Source organism: Tachyglossus aculeatus, chromosome Y4 (genome assembly GCF_015852505.1).
Source record: "Tachyglossus aculeatus isolate mTacAcu1 chromosome Y4, mTacAcu1.pri, whole genome shotgun sequence".
NCBI classification, from domain to species: Eukaryota; Metazoa; Chordata; class Mammalia; order Monotremata; family Tachyglossidae; genus Tachyglossus; species Tachyglossus aculeatus.
This window is the reverse complement of record NC_052096.1, coordinates 8439033-8457380: the sequence shown is the minus strand read 5'-3', so window position 1 is coordinate 8457380 and position 18348 is coordinate 8439033. Positions and strand designations below refer to the sequence as shown.

Below are 18348 nucleotides of genomic sequence, written 5' to 3'. Positions count from 1 at the left end.
TTTTTTTTACCCACGAGCCTTAGGAATTGGGGGGGGGGGGGGGAGAAGAAAAGGACTTAAAGTGGTCTTGCTTCCATCCAGCCGTTCGTGCAACATGTTGTTTCAGCAAATGGAGGCAAACATTTCACATGTCTATATCTCCATGTGTGGAGGATGGAAAGGACTTGAGGCTGTTTTTGGATAAGCCTGGTATGTGACCAGGGAAGAATCCCCAAAGTCAAGGCCCGGGGGGGGGGGGGGGGGGGGCGGGGTTCTTCTGGAGCATCTGTGCCCCTTCCAGAGGGACATGATCAGAAACGGGGGATTCTGAGTCACAAGGAGGGGGTCATCCGAAGCTACAGTGGCCTAGGGATCTCAGTCTGAGGAAATAGGGAATATTGCTTCTGCCTTCCTGGTGTTTGACCCCCGAGGTTCCCGAGTCAGCCGTGGGCAACAGGAATCATGGGGGCTGCTCCCGCCTGAGGCCACGGTTGTTTTTCTGGCTGCCCGGACAGTTTCTCCATTGGCCTGGTGTGGCCTCGTTCACTGGGATGAGAGCAGGCCATGCTGCTGTTCACACGATCTTTTCGTAGGTCAACAGGGTTGTGGAGGGGCTCTCCACCTTCTTGGTTGGCTGGACGGTCGAGTAAATCGTGGTCTCAAGATTCTGTGGGGGTGCTTTCTGCAGAGATTGGTGCTGTTCCTGTGGGAGAACACTGACTCTTGAGTGGAGTGGACCAGAGCAGTTCTCACCAGAGAAGGGATTGGGGGCGAGAAGGAGGGGACAATAAACTGGGGGGTTGGGGGGCTTCGGCAGGATGGAGGCAGCAGAGGGGCACATTCCTCATGGCGGGAAGAGAGCAGATTTGGGGAGGGGGGTTACAGCCCTGCTTAAATGCTTCCTGATATGGTGGGAACAAGTGACTTGCCCCCTCCGCCCCCTAGCACCTGGCTCAGATTCTGGTTGTCCAGTGGGATCCCCAGGGGTCCTGCCCAGGCCCATGGCCACTGAGGAGGCCTGATGTGGCCCAATAGTGGAGGAGGGGGTGAGTGGGGGCTTTATCCATGTGCGCCAAGGTATCCCTAGGGGTGGGGAGGACCCCCTAAGAGCTGTGGTCATGCCCCCACCAACAAGGGGTGTCAGCCTGCGTCTCCCCCCCAGCCTCCAACGAGTGGGTCTGCCTGGAGGGTCACCATCACCTCGGGGAGGTAACGGTAGGGCTGGGGAAGGGCCAGAGGAGGTGTCCGGGTGGTCAGAAGGGGCCGTGGATTCAGGGGAGAATCCATCCTCCCCGGGTGGGTTGGAAGCTGACCTAATGGGGGCAATGACGGCAGGGACCGAGAAAGGGCGGGGGTCCATCTAGATCCAGGAGGATGGGGTGGTAGAGGGTGACCAGGTCTTGGTTTCTGTAGGCCCCTCCAGGTGCCAGGGTGGGTGGGTGGGGGGCAGTGGCCCCGTCCTGGCCCGTTGGCTTTCGGAGGGGACTCACCGGTTGTGGGTGGCAGTGCTGGACTTGAGCATACACTGTGTTCCCCTCCATGATCTCGGCCTCAGGCTCTGGAACACAAGAGGCTGGCACCATCACCCCCCATCTCCTCTCCTCTCCTCTCCCCACCTTCCCCTTCCAGAGCTGGAAGGTTGGCGAGTCTGCGGGGAGCGGGCTCACTGTGGCAGGTAAAAGGTGGGGGGTCCCTAGCCTGGTCTGCCTGGGATGGGTGAAATCTCTCCTGGATTCTCATTGGTCCTGTCCGCCCCTGGCGCCCCCAGACCCCTGGGTCCCATCCCAGAGAGGGGCTTCTGTGCCTGTGGGCTGCTAACCACAGGTTGTGGGGTAGTTGGCCCCTTCCCCCGCCAGCATCAAGGAAGAGGAACTATGGGGTTGGGGTATGGCTTCACTCCTGAGGGAAGTAGTGTAGCCTAATGCTTAGAGCACATGCCTGGGAGTCAGAAGGACCTGTGTTCTAATCCCGAATTTTCTGCTTTTCTGACTTGGGCAAGTCATTTCCCTTCTCTGGGCCTCAGTTCCCTCATCTGTAATAATAATAATGATGATAATAATAATTATGGTATTTATTATGCGCTTACTGTGTGCAAGGCACTGTACTAAGTGCTGGGGTGGATACAAGCAAATCAGGTTGGACACTGTCCCTGTCTTCCACGGGGCTCACACTCTCAATCCCCATTTTCCAGATGAGGTCATTGAGGCCCAGAGAAGTGAAATGACTTGCCTAAGGTCACACAGCAGACAAGTGGCAGAGCCGGGATCAGAACCCATGACCTTCTAACGCCCTGGCCCAGGCTCTAGCTACTACGCCAGGCTGCTTCTTCCAGTTGTGCCCCCAGCTTGCTCTCTCCCTTGGGTCACGCTGCCTTTACTGCCACAATCTCCCTGGGCCGGACCCACCATCACCAAGGGTTGGGTCAGGGTTCTGCTCCTGGCCATGGGTGGGGCCCCGGAGAATGGCCCGGGCAGGCGGATTTCAGGGGAGAGGGAAGGAGGGACAGAAGGCAGGTGAGAGGACATCTGCCCAGTGGCCCATCAATAGGTCCCTGTGACCCATAAACCAATGAACAAATAAATGGGAAATTCCAGGCTGGGAGAGATGGGGAAGGTAGGAGTCTGACCCCAACCCTTGGAGTGGTGAGGCTGAGAGGGGGATGAGGTCTCAGGTTTTTTTTATTATTTTTAAGGTATCTGTTAAGTGCTTACTCTGTGCCAGGCATGGTACTAACTGCGGGGTGGATGCAGGATAAATGGATTGGACACAGTCCATGTCCCACGTAGGGCTCACAGTTTTAATCCCCATTTTAAAGATGAGGAAACTGAGGACCAGAGAAGTGATTTTTCCAAGATCACACAGCAGACAAGTGGAAAAGCCAGGATTATAACCCAGGCCCTCTGATTCCCAGGCCTGGGCTCTCTCCACTAGGCCACACTGCTTCACAGCCTCGTCAACACTAGAGCCGTGGGATGGGACTTTATGGGTTCTGGGAGACCCAGACCTATTGGCAACCATCCTCTGCTGCCCCACCCCGAGCTACAGATGGACAGATGGACGGACACATGCAGCAGAGGACAGAGGGGTCACCCACCTTGCCTTTTCTTTTTCCGCCACTGTTTGACCATGACTCCGACCAAGAGTGTAGCTGCTAAAACCAGGACTGTGATGACCACAATTACGGTGGTGTGGTTTGATTTCGATTCCATCACTGCTTCTAGAGAGGACATATGGGAGTTATTGGTAGGGCAGAGTGAGGAGGAGGCCGGGGGGCTATCCGACGGGACTGGGGCTGGGGTCAGGAGATCAGGTTCACTATCTGGTGCCCCCCTCTTCCTCCTCTCTTATCAGTCAATCACTCAATCAATCGTATTTATTGAACACTTGTTATGTGCAGAGCACTGTACTAAGTCCTTGGGGGAGCACGATACAACAGAATTAGCAGATATACTCCTTATTTTCCCTTCAGGGTCCCCCCACCCTCCTCCACTGACCCTCAGGAGTCCTCACTGCTTCCCCACCGCCCCATCTACACCTTCTGATGGACCAGGCTGTCTTCCAGTTTCTCCGAGAGAGAAGCCCTTTGAAAATTGACTCCCCTGCAGACAATAATAATACTAATACTAATGATAATAATGATAAATGTGGTATTTTTTAGGTGCTTACTAAGTGCCAAGCATTGTACTAAGCATAAGGTAGAGAGAAGATAATCAGGTCCCTCATGGGGCTCACAGTCTAAGTGAGAACAGGCATTGAATCCCCATTTTGCAGATGAGGGAACTGAGGCCCAGAGAAGTGAAATGATTTGTCCAAGATCTCACAGCAGGCAAGCCACAAAGCTGGAATTAGAACCCAAGACCTCTGACTCCCAGGGCCAGGATCTTTCCACTAGGCCGTGCTGCTTCTCTGAGCACTTACTGTGTGCATAGCACTATATACAGGTGGGAATTAAGACACGGTCCCTGTCTCCACAGGGGCTCAGGAGGGCCCCCTGAACTGTCTAAGGGTGGTCTGGTCCCTGATTGAGGATGGATCCCCAGACCCTGGGTGATCAGCTCAGGCCCGGAGGGAGGGAGGGAGGTTGAGAGGCAGGCGGAGGATGGAGACAAATACCTGGACAGAGGATCTGGTCAGCAGGGATGGTGCGGGAGCTGTTGCTGATGGGGTTTGTGGCTGTGCACGTGTAGTCTTGGGGAGGGTCCCCGGGCTTCTGGAAAACGCTGAGGACAGAGCCGTTGGAAGATATGGTGGTCCTCGGCCCCAGGGGCGTCCAGCTGAACGTCAATTCATTCCTTCTCCTAGCCACGGAGCAGGTCAGGGTGATGGTACAGCTGCCATTGTCAGGCTTTGTGGAATTCACCGTCACAGTGGGCTTTGCCAGCCGCTCTGGAAGGAAAAGACCCAACCAGGGGGTGAATCAATCAATTAATCAATCAATGGTATTTACTGAGCGCTTGCTGTGTGCAGAGCACTGTACCAAGAGCTTGGGAAAATACAATATAACAGAGTTGGCAGACACATTCCCTGACCATCAGGACCTTACCTTTCAAAAGGGGAGATAGATGTTGATATCAATAAATAAATGATGGGTATGGACATAAGTGCCCCTCTCAGGGTCACACCTGGAGAGCTTCCAGTACTCTACCAGTCTCAGCTATGGAAGGGAGAGTCAAGCAGGGGCCTACCCATTCCATGTCTAGCTTGGGCAGTGGCTAGTGAGTGGAAGGCAATCTGCTACAAGTCAAAACTTACCCATGCATGGGAGAGAGTCAAGGGTTGGAGACTCGAGTTTACTGCATAGAAGGCAGCAGTGGTAAACCACTTCCATATTTTTACCAAGAAAATTCTATGGATCCACTGCTGGAACGATTGCAGATGGAGAACAGGGCGTTCTGGGAGAGATCTGTCCATGGTGTCACTATGGGTCAGAAACGGCTCGATGGCATAAGACAAGATAAGACGATCAATCAATCAATCAATCAATCAATCGTATTTATTGAGCGCTTACTATGTGCAGAGCACTGTACTAAGCGCTTGGGAAGTACAAATTGGCATCACAGATGGACATAAGTGCTGTGAAGCTGAGGAAGGGGTGAATAAAAGGGAGCAAATCCAAGTGCAAGGACAATGCAGAAGGGTGGAGAGGACGAAATGACGGCTTAGTTGGGGATGGTATTTTGGAGAAGATGTGCTTTTAATAAGGCTTTGAAGTGGGGAGAGTGCTCATGTGGCTGCTAGAAAGAGGGAGGGTAAGAGGTAGAACGTGGGTGAGAGGTCGGTGGTGAGATAGACGAGATGGAAATTCATCGAATAGGTTGTGCAGGTTGGGTTGGAGTAGGAGAGCAGTGAGGAGAGACAGTAGGACAAAGCTAGATGATGGAGTGTTTTAAAGCCAATGGTGAGGAGTTTCTGTTTGATGCCGAGGTGGATGGGCAATCACTGGAGGTTCTTGAGGAGTGGGAAAACATGGATTGAATGTTTTTGTAGAAAAATGATCCTAGCAGCAGAGTGAAGTATGAACTGGAATGGGGAGAGAATACAAAGCAACAGAGTTGGTAGACATGGTAATAATGAATAATAATCTCATTTATTAAGTGCTTACTATGTGCAAAGCACTTCCCCTCTCCACAGCACCTGTATATATGTTTGTACAGATTTATTACTATTTATTTTACTTGTACATATTTACTATTCTATTTATTTTGTCAATGATGTGCATCTAGCTTTACCTCTATTTATTCTGATGACTTGACACCTGACCACGTGTTTTGTTTTGTTGTCTGTCTCCCCCTGCTAGACTGTGAGCCCGTTGTTGGGTAGGGACTGTCTCTATATGCTGCCAACTTGTATTTCCCAAGTGCTTAGCACAGTACTCTGCACACAGTAAGTGCTCAATAAATATGATTGAATAAATGAATGAATGAATACGACGTGATCAGGTTGTCCCACGGGGGGCTCACAGTCTTAATCCCCATTTTACAGATGAGGTAACTGGGGCTCATCAAAGTCACACTGCTGACAATTGGCGGAGCCGGGATTTGAACTCATGACCTCTGACTCCAAAGGCTGGGCTCTTTGCACTGAGCCATGCTACTTCTCTTTGCTGTTTCATGGTAGAAATGAAACACCATGGCCTAGGAGACAGCTAGGGCCTGGAAGGCGGAAGGAACTTGGTTCTCATCCAGGTTCTGCTACTTGGCTTGCTGTGTGACCTTGGGTAAGTCACTTAACTTCCCCATGCCTCAGTTTCTTCAACCTTAAAATAGGTATTCCTGTTCTCCCTCCTACTTAAGCTGTGAGATACATGCAGGCAGGGTTTGACATAATTATCAACATAATTAACTTGTAATAACATAATTATGTGTTCGACATAATTAACTTGAACCTTCCCCAGTGCTTGGAATGGTGTTTGACACATAGTAAATGCTTAACAAACAGCATGAAAAAAAATTCCCTGCCCACAAGGAGTTTACAGCCTAGAGGGGCAGACAGGCAACAATATTAAGAAATAAATTGCCAATGTGTACATAAGTGCTGCGGGGCTGAGGGTGGGGTGACTATCAACTTTTAGAACATTGAAGGGCTAGCTCAGGGAGAAGTCTGGGACAAGGAAAAGCTATGTGTTTGTGGAGTGAATTTTATGTCATCTTTTTTCGATGGTGCTCTGTGACTGCCTGTTAATCTGATGAAAGCTTATTAAATACCAGTTCCTGTTTACAATTCTGCTTACCACATCTACCAAACTTAATGCTAACACTTAGAGAAGCAGCCTAGTGGATAGAACCCTGGCCTGGAAATCAGGAGGCTCTGAGTTCTAATCCTGGCTCCATCACTGGTCTGCCTTGTGACCTCAGGCAAGTCACTTCACTTCTCTGTACCTCGGTTCCATTATCTGTAAAATGGGGATTAAGACTGAGCCCTATGTGGGACAGGGACTGTGTCCAACCTGATTAGCTTGTATCTACCCGAGAACCTAGTACAGTGCCTGCCTATAGTAAGCCTTTAACAACTACCATAAAAAGAGTCATTTTTAATAGCTTAGCTCATACAGACGGGAAAGCCCGGGTCCCTGGATGTTTGGGCGTCCCTACACCTCTCCTGGACCTCATCTCCCCGAACAATCGTATTCCTCCCAGCACTTTTACGGAGGGCAAGGAATGTGCCTGCTTATTGTTGTAGTGTACTCTCCCAAGCGCTTAGTACAGTGCTCTGCACACAGTAAATGCTCAATAAATCCGATTGAATGAATGAGTGAATGATTCCTGCTGAGAATTCTCCTGGGAGCTCCTGGAGCAGTGAATGTGGGTGAGCGTTTCCTGTTCAATTAAAAAATGGTCGAATCTCCAAGGTACTGACCATAGACATGCAAGGAGAACTGGCTGCTGCTGGTGTTGTTGGCAGTGTTGATATCGGCTCTGTAGGTTCCCACGTCCTCCAGGCTCAGGAGGCTGATGATCAGAGAGTAGTCGGTGGAGACGCTCAGTCGTCCCCTGTATCGCTGATGGGTGGCGATGATTTCAGGAGGGTCTCCCGGTCTTCCTGGAATCACCGTGGTGACGGCCCCATTGGAAGTCCAGGCAATGCTCTCGACCTGCCACCCAGCTAGGATGTCCAGGGGGAAGGTGACCGACCCCCCAATGGTCCCATTCAGCTCCCGCAGGGCTGTGGCACCTATGGGCCAGAACGGGAAATTTACCAGCAGATCCTCCTTAAGACCCCTCTCCCCCAAGCCCCCATCCCCGAGACCTGAGCTCAATGGTCCACAGCTGAGACTCATGGAAAACTCTCCCTTCAGGACTCTGCCCATCTAGCCCTGGAAGAAGCTCCATCTCTGAATCTCTCTCACACCAGGAGTAACCCTCTGCAGAATGCTTAGCACAGTGCTCTGCACACAGGAATCATTCATTCATTCATTCAATCGCATTTATTGAGCGCTTACTGTGTGCAGAGCACTTTACTAAGCGCTTGGGAAGTACAAGTTGGCAACATCTAGAGACGGTCCCTACTCAACAGTGGGCTCACAGTCTAGAAGGGGGAGAAAGACAACAAAACAAATTAACAAAATAAAATAAATAGAATAAATATGTACAAATAAAATAGAGTAATAAATACGTACATATTCATTCATTCATTCATTCAATCGCATTTATTAAGCACTTACTGTGTGCAGAGCACTGTACTAAGCGCTTGGGAAGTACAAGTTGGCAACATATAGAGACGGTCCCTACCCAGCAGCGGGCTCACAGTCTAGAAGGGGGAGACAGACAACAAAACATATTAACAACATAAAATAAATAGAATAAATATGTTCAAATAAAATAAATAAATAAATAGAGTAATAAATACGTACAAACATATATACATGTGCTGTGGGGAGGGGAAGGAGGTAAGGCGGGGAGGATGGGAAGGGGGAGGAGGCAGAGAGGAAGGAGTCAGTCAGTCACAACAGGTCACCAATAATAATAACAATAATGGCATTTATTAAGCGCTTACTATGTGCAAAGCACTATTCTAAGCACTGGGAAGGTTACAAGGTGATCAGGTTGTCCCACGGGGGGCTTACAGTCTTAATCCCCATTTTCCAGATGAGGTCACTGAGGCCCAGAGAAGTGAAGTGACTTGCCCAAAGTCACCCAGCTGACAAGTGGCGGAGCCGGAATTTGAACCCATGACCTCGGACTCCAAAGCCCGGGCTCCTTCTGCTGAGCCACGCTGCTGACCGAGCAGTTGGTCAACAGTTGGTGGGGGGCCCTGGGCGTACTTCATTATCACTTCATTATCATCAGCAGCAATGGTATTATTGAGCACTTACTGTACTAAGCGCTCAGGAAAGTACAAAGGACTCGGTAGACATGTTCCCTGCTCACAATGATCTTAGTTAATAGTATTGCGGGATTGAGTGGGTTCCTATTGATCCCTGACTCCAGGGAAACCTCTTCCCAGCCCAAAGCTCTGGAACCCTCAGGAGGGCTAGGGGTGTCCAGGGGGAACGGAACCAGCTGTGGGTTTTGGGGGGAAGCAGCATGGCTCAGTGGAAAAAGCATGGGCTTTGGAGTCAGAGTTCATGGGTTCGAATCCCTGCTCCGCCAGTTGTCAACTGTGTGACTTTGGGCAGGTCGCTTAACTTCTCTGTGCCTCAGTTACCTCATCTGTAAAATGGGGATTAAGATTGTGAGCCCCCCGTGGGACAACCTGATCACCTTGTAACCTCCCCAGCGCTTAGAACAGTGCTTTGCACATAGTAAGCACTTAATAAATGCCATTATTATTATTATTGTTATTATTATTATTATGGTGTAGTGGATAGAGGGCACGGGCCTGGGAGTCTGAAGGTCATGGATTCTAATACTAGCTCCATCACTTGTCTGCTGTGTGACCTTGGGCAAGTCACTTCACTACTCTGTGCCTCTGTTCTTTCAACTGTAAAATGGGGATTAAGACTGTGAGTCCTATGTGGGACAGGGATTATGTCTAACCTAATAAACTCTTGTCTACCTCAGCATTTAGAACAGTGCTTGACACATAGTACGTGCTTGACAAATACCACTATAATTATTACAAACAGAATCAATCCACCAGTCAGTCAGTGGGATTTATTGAGTGCTTATTGTGTGGAAAGCACTTGGAAGAGTACACTTAGTGTTTGGGAGAGTACACTATACCAGAGTTTTAAAATTTTTTTTAAATGGTATTTGTTAAGTATTTACTATTTGCCAGGCACTATACTACGTGCTGGGGTAGATACAAGCTATTCAGGTGGGACCCGGTCCTTGTCCCACATGGGGCTCAGAGTCTTAATCCCCATTTTACTGATAAGGTAACTGAGGTCCAGAGAAGTGAAGTGACTTACCCAAGTTCACACGGCAGACAAGTGGCAGAGTTGGGATTAGGACCCAGGTCCTTCTGACACCCCTTTCCGTGTTCCAATCAATAAGCCATGCTGCTTCTGGTAGAAGTGTTCCCTCCTTACAAGAAGACCTGGGTCCTCATCTCAGCTCTGTCCCTGGATTTCTGTGTGACCTTGGGAAGGTCCCTTCACTTCCCTGTGCCTCACTTTCCTCATCTGCAAAGTGGAGATTCGATACCTATTCTCCCTCCTCCTTAGACTCTGTCCCTCAGCACTTATGTATATACGTATTTATGTTTCACTCTATTTATTTATATTGATACTTGTATTGATGTCTGTCTCCCCCACTCAACTGTGAGCCCGTTGTGGGCAAGGACTGTCTCTCTTTATTGCTGTATTGTGCTTTCCAAGCACTTAGTACAGTGCTCTGCCCAAAGTAAGTGCTCAGTAAATACGATTGAATGAATGAATGAACTCTGAGCCCCATGTGGGACCTGATGAGCTTAGATCTGCCCCAGCCCATATGGGACCTGATCAACTTATAACTCCCTCAGCGCTTAGTACAGTGCTTGACAGAAAAAGCGCTTAACAAATACCCCATTTATTATACTTCCTGTGGTAGTTGACCCCACTGTGGCCTCATCTCTTTGGGTGGAGACAATCCTTGCTGTGTGGTAACAGGATGTGTGTAATATGGTCACTTCACCCCCTCCTACCTCACCTCCCTTCTCTCCTTCTACAGCCCAGCCCGCACCTTCCACTCCTCTGTCGCTAACCTCCTCACTGTGCCTCATTCTCGCCTGTCCCGCCATTGACCCCTGGCCCAAGTCCTTTCCCTGGCCTGGAATGCCCTCCCTCCACACATCTGCCAAGTTGGCTGTCCTCCTCCCTTCAAAGCCCTATTGAGAGCTCACCTCCTCCCGGAGGCCTTCCCAGACTGAGCCCCCTTTTTCCTCTCCTCCTTCCCATCCCCCCTGCCCTACCTCCTTCCCCTCCCCACAGCACTTGTGTATATTTGTATAGATTTATTACTCTATTTATTTTACTTGTACATATTTACTATTCTATTTATCTTGTTAATGATGTGCATATAGCTATAATTCTATTTGTTCTGACGATCTTGACACCTGTCGACATGTTTTGCTTAGTTGTCTGTCTCCCCCTTCTAGACTGTGAGCCCGTTGTTGGGTAGGGACCATCTCTATATGTTGCTGACTTGTACTTCCCAAGGGCTTAGTACAGTGCTCTGCACATAGTAAGTGCTCAATAAATACGATTGAATGAATGAACACATCTGGCCCAGCTAAGGAGCAATGGTGAAGAAGTAACTCTTCACCTCACTCACTGCAACTCATTTGCCATTGACCCCTTTCCCATTTTTTTTAATGGTTTTTGTAAGCACTTACTATGTCCCATGCACTGTACTTAGCTCTGGGGTAGCTACAAGCTACTCAGGTTGGACGTAGTCCTTGTCCCACATTTACAGATGAGGTAAACGAGACCCAGAGAAGTGAAGTGGCTAGCCCGTGGTCACACAGTGGGCAAAGGACGGAGCCGGGATTAGAATCGAGGTCCTTTTGATTCTTGGGCCCAGGCTATATCCACTAGGCTGCTTCTCTACAACCTCCACCTAGCCTGGAACTCTCTCTCTCTCTTTATGTTTGCCAGACCAACATCAACGACACCTTCAAAGCATTATTCAGGTCACACCTCCTCCAAGAGGCCTTCCCTGATTAAGCCCTCTTTTCCCCAGTTCACTCTCCCTTCTTGGATCTGTGCCCTTTGGGCATTTGATATTTGTCCCAACCCCATGGCACTTACGTACTTATCTTTAAATTTTATGTTATAAATTACTTATTTATTCACATCAACGCCTGTCTCCTGCTCTAGACAGTAAGCTCGTTATGGGCAGGCAACCCGTCTGCTAATTCTGTTGTATTCTCCCAAGCACTTAATAAAGTGCTCTGTGCAACAAAAGGGCTCGTTCAATCAATAAATCGACTCCCAAGCCCATGCTCTTTCCACTAAGTCATGCTGCTTCTCACTCCTACATTTTTACATTCCTTCATCAGTTTGGAGTGGCTCAGAAGCAGCGTGTCTAGTGGTTAGAGCACGGGCCTGGCAGTCAGAGGACTTGGGTTCTAATCTCGGCTCTGCCACATGTCTGCTGTGTGACCTTGGGTAAGTCACCACACTTTTCTGGGCCTCAGTTCCCTCATCTGTAAAATAGGGATTAAGAGAGTGAGCCCCATGTGGGACATGGACTGTGTCCAATTGAATTTGCTTGTATCCCTCCCAGTGCCTGGCACATAGTAAGTACTTAACAAATACCATAATAATAATAATAATAATTATCTACCCTGGCACTTAGTACACTGTCTGGCACATAAAAGCACTTAACAAATACTGTTCAAAAAAACAAAAAAAATAACAGCCAAAAAAAACCTCTCAGAGGTCATTGTCCATCATCTTCCATGGCCCCTGCTGGAAAAGTGTTAATCACTGGGGTATTAAGCACTTACTGTATGCCAAGCATTGTGGTAATTGTTGGGGGAGATGCAATATGAGTAGATCAATCGATCAATGGCATTTATTGTGCTCTTACTGTGGGCAGAGCACTGTACTGAGTGCTTGGGAGAGTTCAAAAGAAGAGTCAGCAGACATGTTTGGTGCCTGAGATCAGACAAAGTTCCTGGCCTGTATGGGGCTCACAGTCAAAGGGGAAAAGACAGCAGGTATCTGATTCCCATTTTACAAGTGAGGCTCAGAGAGGTTAAGTGACTGGCCCAAAGTCACACAGTAGGCAAGTAGCAGAGCAGGGATTAGAACCCAGGTCCCCTGACTCCCAGGCTCGGGCTTTTTCCACTAGGCGATGCTGCTTCTCCTTGCACTCCCTCTAGACCGTAAGCTTGTCTCTAGACTGCAAGCTCGCTTTGGGCAGGGAATGTGTCTGTTTATTGTTATATTGTACTCTTCCAAGTGCTTAGTACAGTGTCCTGCACACAGTAAGTGCTCAATAAATACGACTGACTGACTACCGGCATGTTCCCTGGGAGGACCAGGTGATGAGGGATTCCTATCCAAAATCCCTGGCCCATCCCAGACTGTTCCTTCTCCTGGGACCCCTGGGGGTCTGGCAGAAGCATTGGGGGAGACATGGGGGGGTCCCAGGGACCCAATCTTGCTCCTCTGTCAGGATCGGTGATGGGTTCCTGAGCGGGGTAGACAGAGGATGGGGGGTCCCGGGCAGCTGAAAGCAGGGGCCAAGCTCTGGACTCGTTGTGGGGGGTGCGCGGAGTCCCAACACCCAGCTCCAATCCCAGGACCTCTAAGGGGTGAATGTGTCCATAAATAACCCAGCACTCAGCAGCCGCTGCCAGCCAGGCCTTATCTCCCTTACCCAGTCCTGCTTCCCTCAGCCGGGGAAAGGAAATGTGGGAGGGCTCAGAAGACCCCGGAGAGGGTCGGGGGGTGGTCATTATCAGCTCTTCTGTCCCCCCACCCCAGCCTCCCGATTCCCCTTCTCCAACCTGGTAACCCGGGGATGTCACCTCCCAACTCTGCCCCAGCCCTCCCCCGAGTCCCAGTGGCCCGGCGGCTCAGGGGGTGGTCGCCTGGGGAGGGGACAGTCCCTTGACATCAGCCTGGGGACCCCCCACAAGAACCGTCTGATATGAGGAACCCACTGCTCGGGTCCGGGGAGAAGGGGAGGTGCAGAATCTCAGGCCCAATCTGATAAGCTTGTATCTACCCCTGCTCTTAGGATGGCGCCTGACACAGAGCATGCGTTTAATAAGCACTATAAACAAAACAAAATCAAAAGCAGTGAAGGAGCAGTTGGGGTGGTAGGGAGCCCCCTGGCACTTACCTGGTTGCAGGTGGAGAAGGGCCGGTAGCCATAGAAGCAGGGGGATCATGACTCCTCTCTCCCTCCCTCCCTTCTGCCTTTCAACATTATATGATGAGGGAGAGAAGCAGGGCGGATGTGACCCGGATGTGGGCCCCTAGGTTTTATCATATTTTGGTTGGTTCAGACCCTTCTGATTCTCCCATGACCCTGAACTCCTCTTCCTGTTACCGAAGCACCTCTGCTGCTCTGTAGTAAGGCCGGTCCGGATCTGTGACCCGGGAAGGGACGAGGGTGGGAGGACCATAGGCTGTGGAGCCTGCACAGCCTAATGAGGAAGTTTCTCACGACCCCAAACTTGTGGAACTATTACAGTTGAAATAATTTCTGGAGGTCTGGCCTGTGCACCGCAACCAGCCGCTGGGCCGAGTCGGGGAGGGTGGCCAGGAGAGGGGTCTGGGCCTGGTCCCCCGAATCCTGCCCCAGTCCTGATCCATCTCTAGAGAGAGGTGGAGTTGGGGTGGAGAGGGTGGGGATGGGGCAAAGGGAGGGGGCACCTTCCTCCTCCTCTTCCTCCTCCTCCTCCTCCTCCTCTTCCTGGGCTTGGGAACTTGAACAGGCATCAAAAGGAACAGTCCCTGCCCTTGAGGAGCTTACAGTCCAGTGGAGGGGTGGAGGGTGGTAGTGAGAGGAATCAGGCGTCCAATGCCTCAGTGAGGGAAAGGTGTCGCCCCTCACCCTGAGGAAGAAGTGGAAGCCGTTTGAGAGATAAAGAAAGCAAGGAAAGGCAGGGGAGGCAATCAGGGAAGGCCTTCTGGAGGAGGTGGAGTTTCAGTTGGATTTACCAGAGGTGGGGGGATGTAGTTGGCAGGGGGGCGGGGGAGTTAGTGCCCAGGGGGAGGGAGGTGGGAGAATGGGTTCGGTCAGTCCATCGATTGTATTTATTGAGCGCTTACTGTGAGCAGAACGCTGGACTCAGCAATGGGAGAATATAATAAAAAGATATAACAGACGCATCCCCTGCCCCCAGCAAGCTGACAGTCTAGAGGGGAGACAGACGTTAATGTAAATAAATGGCAGATATGGACATAAGTGCTGTAGGGCTGGGGGGAGGGAGGGATGAATAAAGGGGGCAAGCCGAGATGACGCAGATGGGAGTGGGAGAAGAGGAAAGGAGGAAGAGGAAGGGCTAGTCAGGGAAGGCCTCTTGGAGGAGGTGGGCTTTCAAGGTGGGCTTTGAAGGGGGGAATTTGGTGATGGGCTGGGAGGGCGTTGTGGGGTGGAGACTGGATCTGCCCAGAAACTGGGGAAACCCCTCCCGGTGGAGAACAACTTTCTCCTCGACCCCCTTCAGTCTGGCTTCCGTCCCCTACATTCCACGGAAACTGCCCTCTCAAAGGTCACCAATGACCGCCTGCTTGCCAAATCCAACGGCTCATACTCTATCCTAATCCTCCTCGACCTCTCAGCTGCCTTCGACACTGTGGACCACCCCAGTCTCCTCAACACGCTATCCGACCTTGGCTTCACAGACTCCGTCCTCTCCTGGTTCTCCTCTTATCTCTCCAGTCGTTCATTCTCAGTCTCTTTTGCAGGCTCCTCCTCCCCCTCCTATCCCCTTACTGTGGGGGTTCCCCAAGGTTCAGTGCTTGGTCCCCTTCTGTTCTCGATCTACACACACTCCCTTGGTGACCTCATTCGCTCCCACGGCTACAACTATCATCTCTACGCTGATGACACCCAGATCTACATCTCTGCCCCTGCTCTCTCCCCCTCTCTCCAGGTTCGCATCTACTCCTGCCTTCAGTACATCTCCATCTGGATGTCTGCCCGCCACCAAAAACTCAACATGTCCAAGACTGAACTCCTTGTCTTCCCCCCCAAACCCTGCCCTCTCCCTGACTTTCCCATCTCTGTTGACGGCACTACCATCCTTCCCGTCTCACAAGCCCGCACCCTTGGTGTCATCCTCGACTCCGCTTTCTCATTCACCCCTCACATCCAAGCCGTCACCAAAACCTGCCGGTCTCAGCTCCGCAACATTGCCAAGATCCGCCCTTTCCTCTCCATCCAAACCGCTACCCTGCTCATTCAAGCTCTCATCCTATCCCGTCTGGACTACGGCATCAGCCTTCTCTCTGATCTCCCATCCTTGTGTTTCTCCCCACTTCAATCCATATTTCATGCTGCTGCCTGGATTGTCTTTGTCCAGAAACGCTCTGGGCATGTTACTCCCCTCCTCAAAAATCTCCAGTGGCTACCAATCAATCTGCGCATCAGGCAGAAACTCCTCACCCTGGGCTTCAAGGCTCTCCATCACCTCGCCCCCTCCTACCTCACCTCCCTTCTCTCCTTCTCCAGCCCAGCCTGCACCCTCCGCTCCTCCACCGCTAAGCTCCTCACCATTAGGCCTCATTCTCACCTGTCCCGCCATCGACCCCCGGCCCACGTCATCCCCTGGGCCTGGAATGCCCTCCCTCTGCCCATCCGCCAAGCTAGCTCTCTTCCTCCCTTCAAGGCCCGAGAGCTCACCTCCTCCAGGAGGCCTTCCCAGACTGAGCCCCTTCCTTCCTCTCCCCCTCGTCCCCCTCTCCATCCCCCCATCTTACCTCCTTCCCTTCCCCACAGCACCTGTATATATGTATATATGTCTGTACATATTTATTACTCTATTTATTTATTTATTTATTTTGCTTGTACATATCTATTCTATTTATTTTATTTTGTTAGTATGTTTGGTTTTGTTCTCTGTCTCGCCCTTTTAGACTGTGAGCCCATTGTTGGGTAGGGACTGTCTCTATATGTTGCCAACTTGTACTTCCCAAGTGCTTAGTACAGTGCTCTGCACACAGTAAGTGCTCAATAAATATGATGGGTTGATTGATTGATTTTTTAATGGCATTTATTAAGTGCTTACTATGTGCAAAGCACTGTTCTAAGCAGTTGATTGATCTGGTCCCTTCCCGCAGGAAACGGGAGCCGGGGGAGGGGGAGCCTGCGACCGTCATTCATTCATTCATTCATTCATTCATTCATTCATTCATCCATCCATCCATCCATCCATCCATCCATCCATTCATTCATTCAATCGTATTTATTGCGAGCTTACCATGTGCGGAGCACTGTACTAAGCGCTTGGGAGAGTACACTACAATAATAAACAGATACATTCCCTGCCCACAATGAGCTTAAAGTCTCGGGGCCCCCCTTCCCCACCGCTTCCCATGAATTAACGCACCTCTCCTTTTCGGCTCCCTCCTCTGCCCTGTAGTTTCATCTCTCCCCTGCCCCCTACCTCTCCATTATTATCATCATCATCATCATTGCTGAGTACTTACTTTGGGCAGAGCACTGGACTAAGAGCCGGATGGGGAGAAAAGCAGCATGATGTGGTGGATAGAGCACAGGCCTGGGAGTCAGAAGGTCATGGGTTCTAATCCTGGCTCTGCCACTTGTCTGCTGTGTGACTTTGAGGAAGTCACTTCACTTCTTTGGGCCTCAGTTCCCTCATCTGCAAAATGATGAGTAGGACTGTGAGCCCCATGTGGAACTGTATCCAACCTCATTACTTTATCTATACCCCAATGCTTAGAACAGTGCTTGGCACCTAGTAAGCACTTAATAAACACCATAATTATTATTACTATTATTTGTCCTTGTTCTCAGCACCTGTTGCAGTGGCTTACTATATTCCTATTTCTAACTTTCTTACTTTTGCTATTCTGCTTAATTTCCTTCCACCTGCCTCTCTGCAGTGATCACCTGAGACCCAAGAACTACCCTACCCCTCAGAACCTGTCACTAGATACCAATATATTTCTGTTATCAGGGGGTGGGGTGAAGAGTGCAGTTTGCAACTTGCTAGACAACTTGTTAAATAGGATGCCCTATTTCACCAGGCTGAGCGAAGACCACTCAATAATTTTTGACACCAAAGACCATTCTGAATAACTATTCAGGGGGCCACAGACTAGAAGCTTTCTAAGAAAAGAACACAAAGGAACTGAGGTTTGTAGATTAGGGCAAATATGTGGATGAGGATCCGTGTGACGGTCAACAAGTAGAGTATAAGGACGGGTGAAAACTATCGCTGCTGCTGCTGGCTGATATCTGAAAGGATGGCAGAGTCAGGCAGGGCTGGAGGAGACTTTTTAGCTCGGGATGCCCACGCTGGTCTCGACTAGCAGTAGGAGAAATCTCATCGCCCCTGGATTGAGATCTTAATCCCACTGATCCTGGATTGAGTGTTTAATGGTGTCTGAAATCTGTGGCCCCTGGGTTGGAGGGCTCAGTGGAAACAGGATCCTTTACGATTAATGATTTGAGCATGCTATTAAGTGTCCTAATAAATGTTTCCTTACTTTAATACTGAATATCATGGTTTGTTCTATCAGTGAAGCTGAGTCATGCATGCCGTCGTCCCTAATAGGCGTTTTCGGGACATAATACCCCCTCGAGACTGTAAGCTTGTGGTGGGCAGGGAATGTGTCTGTTTATCGTTATAGTATACTCTCCAAGTGCTTAGTGTGGTGCTTTGCACACAGTAAATGCTCAATAAATACAATTGAATGAATGAATGATTAGTTGTCCCAGACAGGAAAAACCATTTAACTATGAGAATATTCATTTCTGGGCCCAGCCAACCCTGGATATTTTATTGATTTTATTTATTTAA

The 18348-nt window shown here is 50.0% G+C and overlaps 1 protein-coding gene and 1 non-coding gene across 2 annotated transcripts in view; one reads left to right on the top strand and one right to left on the bottom strand.

The window, feature by feature from the left end:
- Window positions 1-255: 255 nt before the first annotated feature.
- Window positions 256-18348, bottom strand: part of LOC119946964 — a 43233-nt gene continuing 25140 nt past the window's right edge. Inside the window, exons 9-14 of the mRNA XM_038768445.1 lie at window positions 13695-13830; window positions 7336-7650; window positions 4093-4365; window positions 3074-3196; window positions 1470-1537; window positions 256-682 (exon numbers count right to left, since the gene is read on the bottom strand). Coding sequence (XP_038624373.1) covers window positions 554-682; window positions 1470-1537; window positions 3074-3196; window positions 4093-4365; window positions 7336-7650; window positions 13695-13830 — 1044 coding nt within the window. The 3' untranslated portion in view covers window positions 256-553. The remainder of the gene's footprint in view (window positions 683-1469; window positions 1538-3073; window positions 3197-4092; window positions 4366-7335; window positions 7651-13694; window positions 13831-18348) is intronic.
- Window positions 4584-4721, top strand: LOC119947421. Its single transcript, XR_005456495.1, has one exon. It is a non-coding gene; the product is annotated as a small nucleolar RNA SNORA7 (small nucleolar RNA).